Genomic DNA, 25108 nt, shown 5'->3' on the forward strand with positions numbered 1-25108 from the left:
GACGCTTACAATGCCATACAAGCCGTTTCAGATAAGCCCCATGAAGGAAGAACGCAAGCCATGGGTCAACTGGTATTTCACCCTTTTTCTTTTCGTCTGTGCCAGAAAATATCGAAAAGGACGTCCCTGAAGCCATTTGTCACGTCATAGAACACAAAAGAGTCTCACTTACGTCCAAATGGACTCCGGGAATGTCGTACTTTTGTCCAGAAGGACTGTCTTGGGGAAGATGTCGATAAAATTCAACGTCGTTCTTGTACCACTTGACAGAATAGAGGTCGTCCGACTCTAAATCGAGAGTGCAGTTAAGCCAGATGGAGTCGCCTTGCATCACAGCGCTCGGAACATCGAGGCTCATGAGTTTTAAACTTATTGCACCTGAAAAATTGAAAAAGAAACAAAATCAGATATCGGTGGACAGGTTATTTTGACAACAAAGTTATTTTATTGATTACGTACTCAGAAGAGATGGCGGGTATATTAAGAGTCGGACAGGGAAATCTTAACCTTTTTAGATTCCGACATATTTGATTTTATTAACTGAATTTGAAGCAAGTAATGTACTGCAAATCCATAAAAAATAATATCTGAGCTTGTCATAATTTCTATGCCACATGTAATTACTGTTGAGCAAAATCTTTTTTGATCGTTATATAATAAAGAACCAGTTTGTACAACTGAGATTGTAAGATAACATTATTTTTTTCAGAACCGGGAAACATGATAAATAAATTATTTCTTCGCTGGAACTCGAACCAAGGATTTTTTGCTTACCGTTTGGACATTCTAAACAATTACCACAGGAAATAATGCATGGGAAAGTACAAAAATTCTTTACATTCTTCCCCACTTAAAAGATGAACAGAGATATGTACGAAAATCAGTTGTCTAAATCCCGGTAGAAACGATTTGTTGACAGAGTCATTTTTAGTTTGTGTGCCTCTGTACGGAGCATTTTTCGAGTCAGAAAGTATTGTGAATTGAATCCGCACCAAATAACAGCAATAAACCAATACCACGATTCGGACAATGAATAGTCCACTTACTTAGTCGGGTGTTCTAACCATTTACACTGCGAAAGCACACATCACACACTTGAAAACACCACCTCAGTCGTCAGATTTAAATCTCACAGAACACATTTAGAAAGAACTGGAGGCTAGAGTACGAAAACACTACATCAAAACGAAAAGCAGATTCAAAACTGTCATGATGAAAGAATGGATGAACATTGTTACAGAAATTATAAAAAAAAAAAAAAAAAAAAAAAAACTAGTAAAATCTATTCCCAGACGTTTAAAAGCTGTTGTGGATGCTAAAGGATATCCTACTAAATATTAATTTAACGAAAAATGAAAATATTTACTAATATGTCAAGATTTTTTTGAAGTGTACGAAGACTTTTGTGATATAAAATGTTTGTCATTGTTTGATTATTAATTTCTTAAGAATAAAGTTTCTCTACATTTTAAAAATATTTCATGTAATTTTGTTACGAATTGATTATAGATTGTATTATTAAAATCTCATTCAGAAAGTTTATTTTATTTAATGGATAGAGTCCTATTTCAATGAAAATCATAAGTGTACGAACACTTTTGCGAGCCACTGTATATTTAGCAACGAGCTAAATTTCTCTTAATAATAACGACGAGAACAAATACATTTTCTTTAAAAAATCTTAAAAATAAAGTTTTATAAAAAGCTGAAAAATATTTAAATAAAATACTCCAATTCAAACTCCCTAGATCAACTTAAAAACAAAAAAAGGTTAAAAAAATAAAAATCGATCAGGAAAAGGAAAACGTAAACATGCAAACACCTATCGTATTCGGACCACTGGGGATAGGAATGGAAGAAAAATGCCTTCCGAATAGGGTTGTTGAAAATTAGATCAAGCTTGACTATAAGTTTACCAAAAAGGGAAAACAAGGTGATAAATGGAAAAGAGACTTAAGATCAGAATTCAGTGTAAAGAAACAACAGGAATTCCCGCGCTTTCTAGTATAGTTTTCACTGGTGACTAAATGGTGAAGGGCAAGGGAATGAATGAGCGAAATGAAGTCTACTAGGTGACCATCATGGTGTCGTTCTTTGCTACCATGAACTAAAAAATATAAGTCATCCAAGATGATGAACCCTCAGCTTTAAAAGTTGTAAATACTGGCTGCAATGTTTCAGTTGAAAGTCTTCACGCAATTGAGCTTTAATGCATCTTACAGAAATTGAAAATGGTCCCTTTTTAAGTAATAGGAAAGAAAGAATTTGTCAGTAATTCAGTTCAATACATATTTATTAATAAACTTTTAAAATATCTGACCAGGAAACCAAGGTACAAGAGAAGCTTGATTACATATTGACATTAGATTACTTGCATTAGTTTTCCATAAAATTACCTTATTTTCAGGTTTGGGTAAAATATATCATATCACTGTATACAAGCTATCTAAAAGATAAATTCAGTGCCAACCTTTTTTAAGGTATTTGAAATTGTGAGTTTTGGAATTTGATTTTCTACGAGTATATTATTTAGGTGTTTTATTTCTTCTATTAGATTATTATTATTAACTTCTATTATTTCTTCTATAAGATTTATTAAAGATGACTTTTTTGAAGATGTTGAAATTCCAATTGATATATTATATATGCATTTTATTGTTTTCATTTCTGTTACAAAATTCCAGGCAGCAGGATTATAAGAGTATAAGTAAAACGATAAGCATGGTGCTTCCTTTCATGAGTAAGTTTCTAAATGTTATCAGGAAATTGAGAAAGAATGCAAGGTACAAAAATGATGGATAGTAGACTTTGATACTCCTACACAGCTAAGCGTGCTATTTACCTACGTACTGTTATAAGCTTGGGAGTCAAAGAAACGGGTGAGTTAAAAAACATGATGATGCAGAAACAAAGGGCAGATGTGTGACAACAGTGTTTATAGACTTCCAATATGTGCGCCATGAAGACGCAGATGCAGGATGACATGAGACATAAGTATGAGACTACCATTGTTTTCTCTCCTCTTGAAATCTTATTTTTAAGATATGTGACATCGATTGTTACCTTTGTTGGCATTAATATTTCAGCTATTAACGTACAAAGACTGTATATATTATTTTGAAACGTACTGAATTATTCAAGTGATTTCTAATAAAATTGTTGAGTACTACCCAAGAGATAAGTCGCGAAACGCTGATAATTTGCTAGGCGATCTATTAAAGGTGACTCGGTGGGCTATTTGCATGGTGTTAGGGTAGGTTAGGTTATTTGGGTATGGCGACGGCTATATGCTTAAGGGAGTGTCTTAAAAAGATCAAGAACTCATAGTCTCAAGAAAACTGGCTCAGGCGATATTCGCGTTACACTACGAGAAAACCACAAAAACGCCCATGTAACCTACCTGAGGTTGAACCTAAGTACAACTCTTAGTAGCCTGCCACTCGAGAACTGGTGGGGAGTTTACATGAAGAGTTTATTGTTTTCATCAAGTGTGATAATAGTTATCATAGGGAAGTCTTCCACAAATGCATTTTTATGTGGAGATAAGGCCATAGTGTGCATTGTATTAAGCACATAAACTAAATCTCTTGCAATGAATAAATCTAAGATCACATAATTTTAAATAATCACATAATTTTAAATTTCATTATATAATTCTTAACTCCAAATGTAAGCTATTTATTTCTGTATATTTTAAGCATATTCCGACCTGAAATTCTCGGTAAATTGCTATTGAATTCAATTAACAGTTCCTTTTACTCCAAATTAAATACTACTAACATTTTATTCATAAATATCCAGCCCACAAACATATAGACTGATGACTTTTACCAAGTAAATGCGTGTTCAGAGCATTACTTAAAATACGAAAATTAGTTTTAAAATTTGGAGATCCTTCATGCTTCAACTCCCATCAAATCAGTAGAAGCATTTGAACTAGTACCTAAAACTACTAAACATTTAATAGTCACGTATTGCTTCGTAATCTCAAACAGCAGGAATTTTCAAAGCGACTCAAACTCATATGTTCCGAGTCCAAAGCTTCTCTGACGTCAAAATCATTCCTAGCTACTTAAATACTTTGGCCACTGGATACAGTTTTAATCCACTTCTATTAACGAGAAACATAAAACCGCCGTTGCTATCCAGCTGCAATGTACGAGGAGACCGTTTAGGCAACAGTGGCACAAATCGTCTTATATTTAATACCCAGACTCTCATAATGGAAAAGGGTCTTGTCTCTGGTGGATTTGTTTCGCCTTTGTGTAGAAGATAATGATTCACGAAGTTGGTGAATTCACTAGAGAGATTTTCAATTCACATTATTTGCTCTTCAGATTATAAGCATACCTCATTTGTGTGATTAGTGGAGAAGTTATTTTACATGCAAGTTAAAGTGATTTTAAAGAACTTTTAGGGATTTATTTATTCAAAAGTTCTTAAGAAAAAAAACGCTTTGTTTTAGTGTATTTTACTCACTTGTACTTACAAATACCTCCTTTTGCTGATTCTGTGTTAGCACCTTCACAGTAAGTGATCTTTTGATGAACGCTTAAAATAATTGATTTAAAAAACACATTTTATGAGCATCATGTCCATAAATTCCTCATTTTCGTAACAGTCATCATTGACGTGTATTTTTCAAGCTAAACTTGACATTGAAATACGCCACTGAAAAATTAAAAATTAGGCAGAAGATTAGTCTAATTTTGGCATACGTTTTGAAGGAAACTCTATCGATTCCGTTGAGTGATCAGATACAGGTACCTCTTGTATCTCGGGGAAGGGTGGGGGAAAGCAGAATGAGAGGAACGATGGCTGGTATTCTTTGGAAAGCAATGAGCGGAGCAAAGCTAGTACCAAAGTGGCTCCGTCTGTCGAGAAAAATGGTAATGAAACGTAAAAAAAATTAAGATAATAGAATTCTAAGAGTTATAGAGAATTGGATTGAAATTAATGTCATTAACTTATAAGGTATTTCTCGCGACTTCTTAGCATGCCTTCGTGGTGTAGTGGTCAGTACGTTCGATGCGTATTCGAGAGGTCCATGGTTCGATTCCCGGCGAGGGCATTGCTTAATTTTCCCATCTCCAGCTTCGAAATAATCTAATGTCTCTACAGTTGCGCCCGAACTAAAAAGGTGGTGGATTATGGTTCTCCACCACCAGGATTTGGCGATTGGGTCCCTAAATCCTCAGTCGCCCCTTTAAAAGGGGGAGTATATAAGATATTTCTTCTGTCTGCTTTTCATGCCTTCGTGGTGTATTGGTCAGCATGCTGGGCGCGTATTCAAGAGGCCCGTGGTTCGATTCCCGGCGAAAGCATTGATCATTTTTCACATCTCCTGCTTCGAAATTTTCTAATGACTCTACAAACGAAAGAAGAGAAATTTTAGTGAATGAGAAAAGCTTCAAGAAAATAAAATTTATCAATAGAATTTTTGGATCATTTTCGCAGTCCCACAGTTACAGTTACACTACAAAAAGACGACTATTGGCCCTGTTAAACTATGAATATGTTTCAAGCTAGCACTGGCTGTCAAATATGTGTTTATTTCTCTTTTGCGCAGATACGTTTGCATTCTTTGACACGAAACGTTTACGTTCTTTTAGTTTTGTTGATGCATCTTGAACTGACGTGACACCTTGCGTCAAAGAGCACTAAAGTTATGCAGGAACGGGGATACAATAATATACCGAAAAGAGAATACAATAATATATTCGTTAGTTAATCATAATAGAAAACTTAATGTTTATTTCGCCACAAATTCTGCGAAAATTATCCTTAAACGCCTTCAGTTTGCAAACCGGACTTCCTCAAAAATTTTCCTCAATTCCGCGAAAATTTATCACTATAAGTTAATGACATTAATTCTAGTCAAATCATTCCTAAAGTTTTTAGATTTCAAAGATTCGATTTTTCACGATTAAGTACTATTTTCTTCGACAAATGGTGATATATCCGTGTTTGCTTTGCTCCGCATGTTGCTTTCAATATAAATACGATAGTCGTTAGTCCCAGTTTTTATATTCTCCCTCCTAATCCTGTTGAAATGGGACATTTGTCTGATCGCCCTCGAAATAGAAAGAGTTTTATTCAAAATCTTTGCCGAAATAAGAATGTTATTTTGCCTTATTTTAAATATGCTTCAAGTTAGAAAAATATTTTAAATGATGCAAATATCATTTCATGGCAGTTTTAAATAAAAATGTCAATTTTATACTAATTACGAAATCTAACTTTTTATGTTTCTTCGATCACTTGATCAGCATAGTTGCATTTATTAAAAGATAAAAAAAACTAAAAATAAATATCATTTCATGGCAGTTTTAAATAAAAATGTCAATTTTATACTAATTACGAAATCTAACTTTTTATGTTTCTTCGATCACTCGATCAGCATAGTTGCATTTATTAAAAGATAAAAAAATCTAAAAATAAATATCATTTCATGGCAGTTTTAAATAAAAATGTCAATTTTATACTAATTACGAAATCTAACTTTTTATGTTTCTTCGATCACTCGTTCAGCATAGTTGCATTTATTAAAAGATAAAAAAACTAAAAATAAAAACTCTAAAACGCTAAAAAAACTTAAAATGTTTGATTTCCGTACGATGAAAAAATGAAAATATTTAATTTTCAAAGTATGGATTTTTTGCAGATTTTAGAACGCTGGTAATACATTTTTGTCGCTTTCCTTGAAGGGTCGGTTAAAACATAAGATAGTTCAAAGTTGATTTTTTTTCATTAATTATCTCTGAATGATAGACCTGATTGACTTACTAACGTGTAACATTCTTTAATGTACAGTTCTGTTATTTGAATTCCCGAAATCACTTTTTATATATTTTTCTACATTTTTGTATTCCTTTCTATCAATTAATAAGTTGTAAAATTCAAAAACAATGTTAAGTACTAATATTGACATGCTGTTTTATTTATTTATTATTTGAAAACATAATCTAAAAGCCATACAATAGTAATCGGACTAGAAATATTTTTTATTTCGAAGTTATGCAAATAACTTTATACGCTGTTATTGCTCCAATCCTCAAATCTGCCACTGTTTCCTAGACTGTAAGTTCTGTAAAAATCTGTAAATAATATGGCCTCATTGGCATTTAATAAAAAATGTTCATTTTAGTCTTCATTACAATGTTTATCACTTAATATATTAATATCAAAAATATTTTTTGTAAACTGACCTTTCATTTTTAGTTCCATACAAGCTTACACACTTCACACTTTATGTGTACAATAATTAATACAATTATGTGTAAGTTTAGAAAAACAATTTAAAATTAAATATATTAATAAATATAACTCACACGGGGACTGTCAAATATGTTATTTTTGATTTATTAGAATGAGTATAGATGTTTTTAAACATAACTGTAAGAACCGCGGGAAAACACATAAAGTTAGTTTTCTTAATTCAAAATCTTTTTAAATTTAAAATCCAAACCGGAATATTTGCGCCACTAAAAATATTTTACTGTTAGGGAGTATTTTTCTATGATCAATGGTTGTGCTACGACCAAAGCTAAGATGATAGGGAAAAAAAATTCACGTCGGCATTTTCGTAAGTTTTACTTAATTCCCTCACGGTGTTTCACAGTCGGTTTAATTTTTTCATCCATTTGTAAACGACTTATTGGTAAGTTACTCAATTCACATTATTCACACCGACTTTTTGCCAGTTACAATGCAGTGTAGTGTAGCGATTTTCTTTTTAAAATGTATGTCTATGTGAAAAACCTTTAAAATAAAGATTTTTCGCCTACATCTTCCTTCAACGAACAAGCTAAGCATATCAGAATTTTATTCTTTGCCCATTTGAATACAGCGGAAAAAAATATTTTCACTGTAGCTTGTATGCAAATTGTAACTTAACATCTGAATATTTGGCAATTTTTTGAAAATCGCTCGATCTTTTAGTCTTTCGTTCAGTGCATTAAGTATTACATCCATTTAGAAAAAAAAAACATTACTGTATAAAAACCTTTTTAATTGTATTTTTAAAAGGCATTTACATGCTTTATTTGCTTAAATGTTTATGGATATATATTCTCAATTACTAAGAGCTTAATAAAGGAAATTTCGTTTTAATGAAAACAGGTTTATCACTATGGATTAGAGAGTTAACCTTTTTCTTTCACATTTTTAGAAGAGGTCGGCTTAACTTTATTCCCTTGCAAATCAATGTCGATCAATTGTATATATGTTTTATTTGTTCATTTCTATGAATTATACTTTAGGAGAGAAGCTTCACTATCTTCCAATATTTGAAATAAAACAAAACATTAATAAAATATTTTACTTTATTATTTTTCATAATAATTAATACAGTGCATTTCATAATAATTAAATATAGTAATTAATAATTTAAATCAAATATTAGACATGTCATAACCAAGATGAAGATTCGAAATTAGGTTCGAACATTCGAATATCACAATTAAGAAGAAGGCGTGAACTGTAAGGAAAATAAATGCTAACTGTTTAGCAGAGTAACATATTGTGCTTGCTCAAAAACTCTTTTTTTCGTATACATTCATTTGAAAACAAAATTTTAATGGCTTTAATCATTTACAAAGCTTAAGTTTGGCATATTTGTCGGGGAAAAAAACTTTAAAATTGTGAGAATTGTCCCTTATAGACAATTCAAACATCAAAGTGTTATCTATGAAGTATTCTTGTCAGTAAGCTAAAAATAATGTAACATAAGAAGATGTAATCTGTTTTAAAGAACTAGATTGCTAGTTTCTAAATTTTTTTGAATTCATATAACAGTTTTTAAATTAAAATATAATTAAAATAAATTAAATTAAAAAATAATTAATAAATAATAAAAAATTTATTAAATTAAAAATAATTAAAATATCAACCACAAGTTAACTATTAAACATTACTATCAAACGACTTTCACATATACGAAATAAAGATGGAGTATTTATCTGTTTCCAGAAAGCAATTGCGTGACTTCTGATCATTTCCGTAATTAATTTAAATATTGGCTCAGCGAAAGGAATTGCGTGACTATAGATTAGTTGCTGAAACGAATTTAGTGCTTCTATAGTATTAAGACAAAATGTTTACTTAGTTTTCAGTGATCATAAATTGCGCGAACACCCTAATTTGTATGAAAGCTTAAAACCTATATGCTGTTCAACCCTAAGTACTGAACATCAATTTAAAACTTCAAAAAATAGCATGCGAAACCATAGTAATTTTGATAGCCTTTCGATACATTAAACGAACAGCTAAACGTGAAATTAACTAAACTTTACTCCTATACTCTTAGACTGACGTCGCTTTTACAGTAAAGTTTAAAACATTTCGGGTGAATTTAATACTAGATCACTTTTTGTCGAGAAGCATAAAAGTTTCGGTTATTTTTCTCATAATTTAAATAAATAGTATAGTAAACAATAATAAGGCACAATTACTAAATCGGTCAACCAAAGAAAAAATATGAGATTAAAAATTTAGTAAATCTATAAGCATCTAATAATTCTTACGAGAAATTGGATTGAAAAAAACGTACATACCGTTGATATATTTTAAGTAACACGAGAGATTCAAATATATCAAAATCATCAATTTGGAAAAACTTTTGATGTTTTTAGTAGAATTAAAATTTAAATAATGACTGCAGGACTAAGAATATGGAATGGTAAATTACATCTTCTTTTCATATATAAGATTTGTCCTACTTGACATAAAAATGTAACGCTTTCTTATTTAATTCGGTTTTTAATTCACATATCCTTGAATCTTTTTCAAACAAAGTTCGAATCTTTACCTATTTCATAAACTCTTATTCATTATTTCTTCTATGTTTCGGAGATTATCCAGTGTTCTAGGGACTAATTTTACTTTCTGAAGCTCTGAATAGGAATTCAAGAAATATTCAGAATTGCAGAGTTATTGGCAATAGGATGATCATTTACGCCATTTGTTTTCATGACATTTTTCAAAAGAATAACATTAATTCCTAATATTTGGCAACATATAAAGTTATGCTATTCACATGTTTCTAACCAGTAATGACAATAAAAATTGCAGTTATATGAACGAAGTATTCCATCATTTGACACAACAGTAAAAAATTAATAAAATTTGCTTCAAGACTGCCTGCGTATGTTCTTAAAGCATTCAATAATTACTTCATGTCATAGCTTCATCTGAAAAATTCAGTTTGATAATGGTAGATTATAAAAGAATTGTTTAATGCAAATTACAGACTAAAGAACGGACATGCACTACTTAAGAGGGAAAGAATTTTAGTGAAAAGGAATCCTTACTATCATGATGCCCGAAGATGGAAAGTCCTTAGGAAGCCCATGTTTGTCAAAACTGTTTTTAATATATCTTATGCCGCAAAATAAGACATGGCTCTGGAGCAAAATAGTTGATTAATGTTTCAGAATACTATATAGAAATATCGGAATGAACACTATAACGGAAATAATGGAATGACACAATAATGGACTTTTACAGGAGTTGAGACGGTGTCCAATAATATGCTAAATCACAAAGCTCTAGAATACATGGAGATGTCCTGAAGATGTTGATTCTCAGATGTTCATCACTAACCAACCTCAGGATGTCTTGCTTCAATTTGTACCTCTTGGTATACTCGAAGATGCCCTGAAGATGTTGTTTCTCCAACATCTTGAGGATTTCGTGATTTAACGACCTGAGAAGAGTCGTACTGCATTTTCCAGAGTTTTGGCTTTGTAAAACATTTTAGATTTGCTAAATATTCGGGTTTGGTAGAATTACATATCGTAAAAAGCTTAGAAATAATAGCGGTATGCAAGTTAAGCTTCTAATTTCCATAGTTTATTTCCTTTTTAATTTTCACTGCTCGTTTTTTTTTTAATTTGTTTTGTTTACAAGGCATAGCAAAGATATTTTCAATGAATTAGCTACATATATATGTAGAGAGAGAGAGAGAGATTGCGATAGAGTATTCTTCTTTTGCAGAGAAGAAACACCAGCTATCCTTGAAATATTAGCAATTTAGAGAAACCCATTTGCCATGCTTATTTGCATTATCCAAAGTTTCCTATTCTAAAGCGTCTGATTGTAATTTTGTCGACTACAGAGCTACCAGAGAAGCTATTGTCATCATTTCCACTGATAGTATTTTCAGTTGCTAGTATCCTCCTGAGTTAATAGCATTCCAAATCTCTAGTGTTAATTAGAATTTCGTTGATGTCGTTTGTTACATCTGGCAGCTCCGAGGATCGAACGGCCACTTTTACACTCACTGAATGTTATTTAAAATGAGAAATGTATTCATAAACGTTCTGAGACCTAAATGTTAAGAGATCACCCAAGTACCAAAAACTACATTTTTAATTAATATTTCTTCCAAGTTTTAGAAATAACGTTTTTAAACCATTTACCCAGTTATAAATAAGAATGTGTATTTATTCATGAACAGAATTAAATTTTACGTAACTGGAGTGCTGTAATGTTTGATAAACATAAATTGAAAACTTAATATGTTAAAACAATGTTTTTCATTTTGAGGTCAGCGAATCTCAAGTGGTCCTCAAAACCAGTTCTTTGTAATCTTCATAAATTTTCAAAAATCACAAAAAAAATTAAATCCGTATTAACTGTATACAACATTGTAATTGAAAACACGAAAGCTAAGAAATTATAAATGTTAAGATATTACTTTCGAAGAAGAGTAGGTGGTCCACAGAACATTTTAATTCCTAAATGTGGTCGCCACCTGAAGCAGTTTGGAAAAGCGCTGTAAAAAATAATTTGCTTTACACCAGATATTCTTATATGAAATTTCTCAATTTGCATTTTAATTTCTAAACTTATAATTATCCTATTATCATTAGCATTCTACACGTTGAAACATGAGCAGTTTCAGCTATTATAGTATGACTGATAGTTTGACTTAGACAATTTAGAACTTGGAAATGGTAAAATTATATAATGATTCTTTAAAAACCTCAAAATGTATTAGAATTATCAAAATTAATGTAAATCATTAGAGCATATTATTATGATTATCAATCATTGACGTTATCATTACGGTCGTTAATCAGACTTGTTATCTGGTGGATTATGAATCACCTCTAATGTCCGAAGCACGTAGAATTTTGTGCCTTCAAGACAATTGACTTCAGATACTAATTCTAGCTGTATGGAGCTGAAAATCCGATTGTCGACTTATGAGGGAACAATAACACATTTACTTAAATTTTTACAGATAAAGTTTTGTTTAAATTCAGTTTTTTTCACATATCAAGAGCATTCTTATTTGTAAAGAATGCCTTTTACTAAAGGAATCTTTGAGACTAAAGCTTAGCAACATACAATACTACGAGTGTACTAAAAAAAAAAAGCATCTAGAAACTGTAAATTTTACATTACGACCTGTAATAATTTCAGGTGTCCTGAAATTGAAAATCTAACCTGAGGAGTTGGAAGTGGCTTGATTGTTTATAAGCGTATTAAAAATGCAAAATATTTATAAAATTATCTCTAATTTGTTATTTTCCCTGACCAAGGTATTTGAATTAAAATCTGTACAAAATTTCTGTATTATGCTATTCTATACAAAGTTTTAGATCAAATATGAAAAGTGAGAGTTGCTTAAAAGCAGGCTTTCCAAAATATTTCAGAACTGCACCGAAAATATGAACTCTTATATAATGATCAGTGAAATTTAATATTAATCTTTATGCACGCATTAACAAAAAAAGAAGAATATTTTATAATCTTTTCGAAAAATAAGTATTTAATAAAAATGATAAGGAATAATTGGAAAATAAAATTAAAATAAAAACAAGATACATCAAAGTATGAGAAACTAAACAAAAATTTCGAAAAAAAATGTGCTTGCTACATATTTCATGATATTTCTTCAGACAACAGAACAATACATGGTAGAACAACAGAGTTATATAATCTAACTGTCTAGTCAGTATGTATAAAATATATTAGAACAGAAGATCAATTCGTATAAGTCAATAGAGCAAACAAAATAATGACAACACTTTTTTTAATGAGGTATTATCTTTATTAGCGCGTTATTTAGTTCATGGTTTAATGAGTTATTTTATTTATTTATTATTTTATAAAATTATGAAATTAATATTATTGATTATTTAAAATTCGTAGTTTTAATATGCCTTTGTATATTTTTCAATATTTATATATTCATAACGAAAACAAAAGATTGTGTATTTCCATTGCACACATTAATGTACTATAGATTGAAAATAGTAAAACAGGTTAAATGTTATTGGACAGCATCTCAACTGCTGCAAAATTCCATTATTTCGGCTCCCTTATTCCATTATTTTAATGAAGTATATATAATGAAGAAGAAAAAGCAACAGCGGTATGGAACAAAATATATTAAAATTCAATATAAAAAGTAACCCCGAAAAGGAAACTCTTACTTGGGAAAAAGTGTACATAATTTTTATATATATCAAGGGAATTGTTTAGCTAGTTTTTTTTTTTTTTTTTTTTTTTTTTTTTTTTTTTTCATCTGGGAAAAAGGACCTGTTCTATCAATCCGAAGGCATTTTTTTAAGAATGTTGAAACTTGGTAGATGAGGAGTTTTGGTTCGTGGAGCATTTTAGCGCAAACTCTTGCCTGAAAATGCCAGTAGCATTCAGCGCTCTCTAACTAAAATTACAGAGCATTAAATTCCCTTATGTTTCCGCTTACCTTGCAGTAGGTACTGTAATACTTCTTTGGCGATATGAAGCAATTCCAATGATGGAACACAGCAATAACTTTTATTTAACACAAACAAGAAGAGAAAACATATTCTAACATTTAAAAATAAATTACATTCTTCGTGCGAGAGTCGCACGAGGCACTCGAGCCTGCATTTTAATATTGCCAGTAATCTGTACATTATTTATTATTCAACTATTTCAAATGCACGAGAGATTAATAACGATATTAAAGCTGTTACAACCTCTCCCCCAACGGAGAGACTTTTTCCGAAGGGAAAAGTTCTGTAACATTTGACAGTTTAATAAGCTCGGTTTGCTCATTTGCTTAAAGAGAAAAGGTAACTTCTCTGATAAATTTCCAAACTTCAGGACAAAATTTTTATGTTTTAAACAAATATTTTTACACCGCATTTAAATAGGAAGAAAAAAAATGGAGAACGTTCAAATACATCACTTGAGTATACATTAAATAAATAAATAAATAAATAAATCCTGAACGTGGTTACATACACTAAGACTTATTACATTACTTAATTCTACTCAGGACATCTACGTTCTTGTGCAAAGATCCTTTGCGATGAATGACCTTAAAATTATAAGGTTGTAATGAAAGTGCCCAGCGCATCAATCTAGAGTTACATTTGGCGTTGGATTGTAGCCAGACCAAAGGATTATGATCAGTTTGAATCAAGAATTCTTGCTGACCATCCAGATAAAAATGCAGTTTCTTGATAGCGTAGATGATATCAGCGCACTCCTTTTCAGTAGTACAATAATTCTTTTCAAACTTAGTAAATTTTTTGCTTATATACAAGATAGGATGTTCCCGTTGTTCATCATCTAATTGACATAGTACTATACCCATGCCATTGTCTGAGGCATCGGTTTGTATAATAAACCTTATCAAAGTCGGGAGCATACAGAATTGGTTTCTTGCATAGCAACTCTTTTAAATTTTTAAAAGCTTTGTCACATATTTCAGACCATTGTATATTTCCTTTTTTTGTTACCCCCTTCAAAGCGTCCGTGAGGGGTGAAGCAATTTCCGAAAATCTCGGTATGTACTGGCGATAATACCCTACCAGTCCTAAGAAAGCACGTACTTCTGTTTTAGTTTTAGGTGTAGGATACTCCTTTACAGCCAGGATCTTTACTTCATCCGGGGTTCGTTGTCCTTGTTTCACAACATGGCCTAGGTATCTCACTTGATCTTGTGCAAATTTACATTTTGATGGTTTTAGTCGTAAATTTGCTTTCTGTATTCTCTCTAGAACAGAAGTTAAGTTTTTAAGGTGCTCTTCCCAGTTTTCTGAGTAAATGGCAATGTCATCCAGGTATGGTACAGCGAAACCTTCGCATCCAGCCAGGACTTTAGTCATAACTTTACTAAAAAAATATGGGGCATTTTTTAATCCAAAGGGTAAACGTAGAGGCCTGAAACTTCCAAAACTAGTTACAAATGTTGCATATCTTTGGGCTCTTTCTGTTAACGGAATTTGCCAGTAGCCTCTAGATAAATCTAATAGGGTAATATATTTTGCTTTTGCTACAGTTTCGATACGTTCTTCAATATTAGGCAAAGGATAGTGTTCAGTTTTAGTAACAGCATTGAGTTTACGATAATCAATACAAGGCCGAGGATCCTTTGATGAAGACTCTATCAAAATCATGGGAGATGTATAGTCCGATTCTCCCGGCTCTATAATTTTAAGATCGAGCATTTTCTGTATTTCCCTTTTGAGAATTTCAGTCTGTCGGGGTGACAGTCTGTATGGCTTTATTTGTATTAGCTCGTTATTTAATAGCTCAATATCGTGACAAACTAAGTTTGTTAGTCCAGGATTATTTGAAAAACAACCAGAATATTTCCATAAAATCTTTCGTAAATCTTCTATTTGCTCGGATTTCAACCTTTTCTCGAGTTCATTCTCCTCTATGATGTCCGAAAAATTTAATATACTTGGATTGGAAGGTAAACGAGGAATGTCCATTTCTAAGTCTCCTTCCACTTCAGTTATCATATTAATCATTTCTGGTCTTTTGTAATATGGTTTAAGCATGTTAATGTGATATACTTGATTTGGCTCATTTTGTTCCTCGAAACTTACAATATAATTGGTTTTTGAAATTTTCTGTATTTTTCCAGGTCCTTTCCACTGTACTTCTAGTCTATTTTGACGATTCGTTGATAAAACAAGAATTAAATCTCCTCTAGCAAATTCTCTTTTCACTGCGTTTCGATCGTACCATGTTTTCCTCCGTTGTTGAGCTTCTTTCATGTTTTCCACGGCAAGTTCTTGGCATTTCTTCATTCGATTAATAAGTTCGAAAACGTAACTGACAACATTATTACTTTCTTCAATCGGTTCTAGCCACTGCTCATAAAGTAAAGTGACTGGCGTTCGTAGGTTTTTGCCATGAACTAATTCTGCTGGTGTAAAACCAGTGCTTTCGTGTGTGACTGTTCTGAGAGCAAAAAGAACTGATGGTAGATAATTCTCCCAATCCGAAGTCGCTCCTATACATACGACTCTTAACACCCTTTTTAGCGTTCTATGGAATCGCTCAACGGGATTACTCTGCGGATGATACACAGAGCTTCTTACATGTTTAATGCCGAAACGCTCTAAATATTCCTCTGTCAAAGCATTGACAAAAGAGGTCCCCTGATCTGTTTGGATCACTTTTGGGAAACCCATACGACTGAAAATCTGTAAGAAAGCATCAATCACAGATGGCGAAGAAATGTCTGTCACCGCAACAGCATCTGGATATTTGGACGACATACACAGAGCTGTAATAATATATTTTTTCCCAGTCTTTGAAATAGGTAGCGGACCAACGGCATCGACATTTATTTTAGTGAACATTTCGGAAATTACTGGTACTAATGTCATTGGAGCCTTCTTTTTGTCATTTCCTTTTCCAGCGCGCTGACAAGCATCGCAGGTTCTTACAAAATCTTCAGTTTCTTTGTAACACCTCGTCCAATAAAAATATCTAGCAAGTCTGTCTTTGGTCTTTTTGACATCCAAATGACCAGAAGTTCCTTCGTGGCACATCTTTATAATTGACAACTTGAGTTTTTCATGTATAACGACAAACTGTCTTTCAAAGCCCATTTTATCAGTCGTTTTTTTAACTAAAAGCTCTTTTCATGTCAGACTATAGTTTTCATTTTTGCATGTACCTTCTTTAACTTCTTGGATGATTTTAGACAGTTTCTTTTCAGTAAGCTGAAGTCGTGCAACTTCTTCTGAGTCAATTTTTACCAGTTTCATGAGAGCTTCATCTTCCGTATTTAGTTCCGGTAAATTATCTTCTTCTTCAAAAACATCTCTGGATGCTTTATTTTCTTCCTTCATCGGTTCCAAGAGCTTCTCTTCGGCTATTTCTCTTTTCCTTTGAGCTCTAGTAGAGACAGCATTAACCTGGTGAGGACAACTATCAGGCCCCTTTCCTGGTTTATTCAACAGTGCAAAAGTTCGATTGCCTAATAAATACCTTCCTTTGTCGAGTTCATTTCTAATAATGGCAGCCTTAGTTATTACTCGCCCAAGATCGCAGTTTAGTTCGATCTCAGCCAATGGTAAACAGGTTGGATTCAAGTCTAATGGCTGTTGCACCCACACATTTTCACCTGTCAGCATTTCCGTCGTGATGTATTTGCGACAAACTATATCAATACTAGCACCTGAATCCATTAATATAGGAATTTTATGACCATTTACGTAACCCATACTAGTATAAGGTAATAGAAATTTATCCTCTGGTTTTGCACTAATTCTGTTAAGATTAGCAGGAGATTCAGTACTATTCTTAAGTTTTGGACATTGGGGTCTTAAATATTGATAGGACCCACACTGATAGCATTGTGGCGTCTTTCGTTTTTCATATTTATCATCTGGACGTGGACCTCTAGGTCTATGAAACAAGCTTTGCGTATTAAATCCTGATGACAATTTTTTTTCAGTTTTATTTTTATTATCTGAACTCAATTTACCTTGAGTTAGTGCATTGTATCTTTCTTTCTGCCTATCCACTACAGGCTTTTTTTGAAAGTTTCTGCAAACGTTTTCGTAGGCATCAAGTTTTCAGCTAATTTTTTTGATGAAATTATCTCTACCCATTCATCAAGAAAATGATCTCGAATTTCAGGAGGAACTCGACGTTTAAGTTGGTCAAGCACCATCAAATCTAGCAACTGATCAAAAGTCTTAACTCCTAGACTAGTCACCCATTCCTTGCAATAATTTTCTATTTCATAATTGAAATCCACCCATGTGGATTCGGTACTCTTTTGATGTTTCATAAATTTCTGCCTAAACTTTTCCGGGCTTAGTTTAAACCGTCTTAACAATAAATTTTTCACGTGTTCATAGTCTTTAGCTTTATCGGAGGGTTCTCTAGCTATTAACTGGGTTACTTCGTAAGGAAGTAGTCCTAGTAAATGAGATACAAATTCTTCTTTATCAATTTTAGCTCATTCTGCTTGCCTTTCAAACAATAGCAAATGTAGACTGATATCTCCTTTCTTGTCATCGAATTTCTGCATAAGGTGACGCAGCTCCGTTTTCGGCCGGATCTGTCCGGTATTTTGAGACTTTGTCTCTGCTTCAAGTCTTAATCTCTCTAATTCATACTGTTCGTTCCTTCTCCGCTCTTCTGCTTCTTCCTGTCTCCTACGTTCTTCTCTTTCCTCCCTCTCTTTCCTCTCTCTCTTTTTCTCTTTTCTCCCTCTCTTTCCGTTCTTCTATTATTGTGTCTAAGACTCCTTTGACGAATACTTCATCATAATCACTACTTTCAACAATTTTCTGTTTTAAATCGACTATTTTCATATCTACAGTCACATGAACTCCCAGTTCAGCCGCGAGATTTTGCAAATCTTCCTTACGAGCTCTTCCCAAGTAGGACATTTTTTTATGTTTAAAATTAACGAACACTGTGTTCTTTATATTTCCTCAAAATAGCTCAATTCAATTACTTTAGTTAATTAGTGCAGTCAGGAATCACGAAATTAAATGCACTTTGTTAAGTACGTATACCTCAAAAATGAAATATTTAAATTATATGAAGTTCATTCTCTGTACCACATTAATTGTGATTAAAATAAGAATAATAACATAGAGCAATATATATATATATATATCTACCGTCTGGACAACTAAAATGAATATTAAATATAATATCAAATACGGTAATAAAATAAGACAATTTATTATTAACAGGAAGTAATAATCTGGTATCACTAATATTGCGTTCAGTGATGAACTAATAACATAAAGCAATTCTATATAAACATTAAGTAATAATCTGGTATCACTAATATTATGTTCAGTGATGAACTAATAAAATAAAAATACGCACGATTATTCGATCTCGGTCAATGCCTCCAAAATAATTAAGACTGTGATACTTCTTTTGCGAAATGAAGCAACTCCAAAGATGGAACACAGCAATAACTTTTATTTAACACTCAAAAAAGGCGACATACAAACAAGAAGAGAAAACATACTCTAACATTTAAAAATAAATTACATTCTTCGTGCGAGAGTCGCACGAGGCACTCGAGTCTGCATTTCAATATTGCCAGTAATCTGTACATTATTTATTATTCAACTATTTCAAATGCACGAGAGATTAATAACGATATTAAAGCTGTTACAGTACCCTCTGTTGGATCGAGCGGATAAGACCACTGAATGCTTATGGCTCATTTCGGGTTACATTCCTGATGTACTTAAGATTTTAAAGAACGCTTAGTCAAACGTAACGTGGCTGAATATCTTAACGAACATTCAACTGAATATCTTGAACAACATTTAATTGAATATCTTAAAAGACATTCAACTGAATATCTTCAAGAACGTTTAGTCAAATGTAGAGTGAAACTGAATTAAATTGCTTTAAGAAAAGTTCTGCAAAATTATAATTTCTCCATCCTATACCTTTTTTACTTATAAACGTCATCATCTCTTCTTCTGATCACAGACGTCATCAGAAGAAGAGAAAATATAACTGAGATAAATAGTTTCATCAATAAACATTTAATCAATTATTTAATCTGCTATACTTATAAATCACAGCTTTACATTAGTGCAAAAACAATTCATCGAATAGTTACAACTTTTAGAACAAAGCCAAATAATTACAATTGCTCGGAGCTAGCAGAAACTAGTCACATAGCGTTCAATGTCAGAAAAACTCTTTCCCCCAAACTTCAGTTTAAATACAGGGACTTAATTTACATCCTGGTGAAGAGAGGAGAAGCTAAAAGAGAAAGAGAGGAGAAGAGAGGAGAAGCTAAGAGGCCAAAATTGTGATAACTAGTTAAGAAGAGAGAGAGACAGAGACAGAGAGGAGAAGCTAAAAGGCCAAAATTGTGATAACATAAGATACTCTACCCACTTGAAGAGCGAATTTTTATTTTTTGTATATTTCAAATTCAAATGGTGAAATTTGCAATTTATTGCCAGATCACCCGACCTCTCGCCAATAGTTTGGGACATGAAGAGATTATGGCATGATCTTCCGCGCTATCAATACTACTTATTGATTTGTAACATTTTATTGCCATAACTTCTTAATAAAACAATATTTTGCTCTGAATTTGTAATCATTTGCTTATCTCCTCATAAACTACATACATGTTAAGTTTCGTGATAGTAGTTACTTCATGATAGTAGTTACTTCTGGATGCATATATTTTTGTGACAGTGTATATTCATTGACGGTTCGGGTTATGAGAATGGAAATAGTACAGTATATGGGGTTTACTTGTTTGCTACCGAAATAGATTATGGCAAAATTAGACTTGAATTTTACAATTCAATTTTTCAAGCCGAATTGGCTGATATCATATTTGCTGTTAAACTAATTGATGAAAACCTTACTGTAAAAATATACATTAATATATACAGACTCATTCTCTGTTTGGAATCAGTAGCAGATGCTGATAACACTAAAATTATGGTCTCGGATATTAAAGATCTCCTTATAAAAGTTGAGAAAATACATGAAGTGAAAATTGAACTGGGTGAAAGCCCGTGTTATAGGCAATGAGAGGGCTGACATGCTAGCCAAAGAGGCTGCTATGGGTAATGCCGGGTATGCGTTCGACATTCAGGCAGAAAAAAGAATTGTTATTGGTAAAATAAAGAATTTCTGTTATTATTGCTGGAAAGAGAAGTGGAACGCTTCAGGAAAAAGGAAAGATTATTTATTGAACTTTGAAGTTTTGAAAAATATAAGAATGATATGTGATTTTGATTACAATCAAATAATTACTGGACACGGCTCTTCCCGGCATATCTGAAAGAGTTAATTTACAGAGAAACCTGAAACGTTAAAACTTATAAATGGCAACAGAACAATATTAGGAATTTTGATTTAATGTTTTTAACTGTAATTTTGTTTTAATCTGTGTTGTGTGTGATGTGTTAAATATGAAGCCTATTATTATCGGCCAGAAGGGTTGCAGCATACTCGTATATTACATTACATTACTGTGTGTTCATATATTTATATACAAACCTCGAAAACGTTTTAAAAGAAGGAAAACAGCAAGTAAAATTACGTATTTTGTTACGAAGATACTTTTATAGGACGAAGAAAATGGAGTTATTTTTATTTACTGTTGTGATGGACTTGGAGCTAAGATACTTGTGGACTTGGAGCTAAGATGCTTGTGTTGTGATGGACTTGGAGCTAAGATATTTTTTTGGTGGAAAAAAACTGATGCGAACACCACATGATTTAATTGTACGGAATATTAAATTATATGCATTTTTTGCTGCAGTTTCCTTGAAATTCACTAGAGATATATTTATTAGTCAATTAATTCAGTTCTCCCTTCGCGGCAAGACAAAAATATAAAAACTCAAAATATCTCCATTAAAAAAGAAAAAATATAGAAAAACATAAAACATCAAATTATTAAGTTAAAACAATTAACAAAAAATTTACGTTTAAAATTAAGAGTTTCTATGCAAAAGCAAGCAATTCGGCCAGCAGGCAAGAAGACAGATTTTTCGAAACAGAAGTTTTTGCCTGCAAACCTTCTTTTTGATTCCTTTTTGGCAGAAAGATATTGAAGGTGCAGAAACTGACTTAATTCACTATTCGGAAGAATTTCAAATGTAAACATATATGGCTGTTATGGTAAAACAGTAGACTTAACTGCCCTTAAACAACTGTTAAATTGTTGATAACTCTACAGCTATTACATGCAGATTAATAAAAGGCATAAAAAAGCATAAAAAACCTTAATCATACGATAATAACAACATAATTCAATCATTTTTAAGGCAAAAAATGCACAATTTACCAACCTATAAGAATGAAAAAAAAATGAGCTCACGGAGCGAGTAACAGATTGGGTACATATACTTTTGGTGCCGCCGATTGCAACCAAAAAGGCAGTTGCGCCCAACTACATATTATAGCAGTCCTATATACAAAATTTCAACGTTGTGACGCTACTCGGTTTTGAGTTATGCGAGATACATATATACATATGTACGTACAGACGTCATGAAAAAATCTCTTCTGAATCCATTTCAAATCAATTTTATAATCCGTTTGGGAAAAAAAAAAAAAAAAAGAAAAAAAAAAAAAAAACACCTGTACTCTGCCTTTACATACAGATGTCATGCAAAAACATTGTTAAATTGCATTCGATAGCGGTCAAAATGCATATATGCGTTGAAATAGGATACCCGGATTATTTCGGGATTATAATACTTCCTTTACTTACAAAGAAACTGCATAGATAATTTCAGAATGGCTATTTTAAATTATATTTAAACAATATATTTGAACAATAAATCTCACGAGGGCAGTGCAACAAAATTAAGAAGCAAAAATCCCTTGCTACCTGCAGCAGGATCAGAACTTCTATTAAATGAGTTCTCAGAAGAATGTCAAAAGAAAATTCCATTCATTAAGAAGTAAAAATATTAAGTGATAATGTATTACTAGTAAATGAACATTTCATGTCATTCTGTCTGGAATATCAATGACCACATCTCAAAATATATTAAAATTCCATAAAATAAGAAAGAAATTATGCTTTCAGGTTTTTAGAAATTATTAATTCAATGGTAAAACATGACATAGTGAAAGAACTCAAAATAACTAATTTTTCACATTCTAACTGTCGACGGAAGCATTGAAGAGGTTTTTATCACAAAATGTTTAGTATTATACTTAAAATTAGATGCAACAGATAAATCAATATAAAGCTATTTTTGGTAAAATAATTTAATTAAAATTTCACGATGTCTTTTCTGCTGTTTCTGGAGTAAAACCAATATAGATAAAAAACAGAAAAAATTGAAAGCTTTCAGGTTTTACACTTCGCCCAAAGGGGTTCTTTTAACATTTTGTGTGTTATCTTTATTTATTAACTATGATGTTCTTCGCACTTAAACCATCAAATTCAATTCAACAGCAATATCGTAAAACAATTTTAAAATGAGAATATCTTTAGAATTTCCGATACACAGTCTGGAGATACAGTATTGCCATTGCTCGCTTTGAAATCGCTCAGTTTGTTAATCAAAAATTCGTATAAAATTTTACAAAATATGAAAGAGGAAATAAATTACGGCTTCCAGATGCCCATACTTGGTGGAGGATTACGTTATTCCAAATTTGATGGCTCTAGGTACCGTTGTTTTATAACAGTGAGAGAAACATACATACATTTATTCAGATTCTTCATTATTTAATTTCTTTGAATGTAACACAGGGCGGTAATATTTGGTGGTAACAATTTGAAAAGCGAAACGGAGATTTAACCCATTCCCTGCCATGATCCCCACATGAGGATCGCCTACATTTGTATACATTGTGACGTCGTGCTGCACCTGGGTGGTCCCTTACGAGTGGTCATGCTTTCCTGAAGATTGCAACTAAGGGTAGAAATCTTAAACAAACACGTGGACTCAGTTAGTTGAGCTCGCCAGTTTTTTTTTTTTTTTTTTTTTTTTTTTTTTTCTCTCTCGTTACTTTTCACGAGAAAAATAATACGGTTATTTTCAAAGCACAGAAAAGTTATTTAGGAACTATTATTTTTGTTGTACTGAATTTCCCTTGAACATTGGTAAGTAATTAATGTATGTATATATTATTTATTCTCATACTGTAATTTGGATGGGTACAATGAACCTAGATATATCGATCCCCATTTGGGGATCATGGCTGATACTGACTAAAATTGTAAAAAAAACTGTTTTTCTTTTTTTTTTCCAGGAAATGTCGCGTAAAAGATATCTTTCTTTAAAAGAAATAGAAGAAATTGTAAATTGTGATGATTTTTTTGCATCTGACGATGATGACGATAATAGCCCCATAGATATTGTTGAAATTCCACCAGAGCGGGTTAATGAGATTTCAGATAATGAGGACATGGATGACAACGTAATTGATGATGAAGAACCACTTTATGTTCCCGGGTGTGTTGAAATTCACCGTGTGACAGGATTTGAGGAAAAGTTTTTAGTGAATGCAACTGAATCTTCAGCAAATGAAGTAACAAAAGGTACCGGCTTACCGCCTGCTAAAAAGAGAAAAGAAGTACTGACTTCCAATTCGAAAAATAAGCAACCTAAGTACTCGAAACTATATGGAAATTCTGACGTTATAGAGACAAGGCGAAATGATGTCATTAGAAAACTCAGAGGAAAATTCCCGTTAGAGTGTTTTGAAATATTTTTTGATAATGAAACTGTTTTTTGAAAGTTTGAGCATTGACGAACAAATGGTTCGTTACTATGGACATCGCTACCTAAAACAATTTATACGTGGTAAGCCAGTACGGTTTGGATTCAAACAATGGGCTATCTGTTGTTCACAGACTGGATATTGTTATCAGACTCATGATGGCAATCAATGAATTATGAAGGCAAATCAAAGAAATTAGGAGATGATGAAAGCATCAGTGGGCTTGGGACATCTGTTTCCTTCAGATGGTATCTATTCTTCAGACACCAAATGCTCATAAAGTTTACTTCGACAATTTTTTCACAGGATTTTCTCTGATGAAACTTTCGCAGGACACTGACGTTAGAGCAACAGGAATTGTTCGATTCAACAGAATGAACAAATGCCCTATTGCAGCAGACAAAGAGATAAGGAAAAAAGAACGCGGGGCATATGACTACAGATTTGATTCCCGTAATGAAATTTTAGCTGTCACGTGGAATGACGACAGTTGTGTAAGGCTTCTGTCTAATCATGAAACTATCGAACCAATATCAGAGATGAAGCGATGGAGTAGAACAGAGAGTACCACAACTCAAACTGATATCAGAATATAACAAATACATGGGTGGAGTAGACAAGATGCATTGGAATATTCAAAAATTCA

The 25108-nt window shown here is 32.3% G+C and overlaps 1 protein-coding gene across 1 annotated transcript in view; it reads right to left on the reverse strand.

Moving 5' to 3' along the window:
* Positions 1 to 25108, reverse strand: part of LOC118194773 (uncharacterized) — a 414199-nt gene that overhangs the window by 101971 nt on the left and 287120 nt on the right. The window contains exon 2 of the mRNA XM_085824136.1: positions 173 to 378. Within this exon, the coding sequence (XP_085680262.1) occupies positions 173 to 378 (206 nt within the window). The remainder of the gene's footprint in view (positions 1 to 172; positions 379 to 25108) is intronic.

This window comes from Stegodyphus dumicola, chromosome 9, assembly GCF_044657685.1.
Source record: "Stegodyphus dumicola isolate Sdum_Otavi_A_Nest chromosome 9, ASM4465768v1".
NCBI lineage: Eukaryota > Metazoa > Arthropoda > Arachnida > Araneae > Eresidae > Stegodyphus > Stegodyphus dumicola.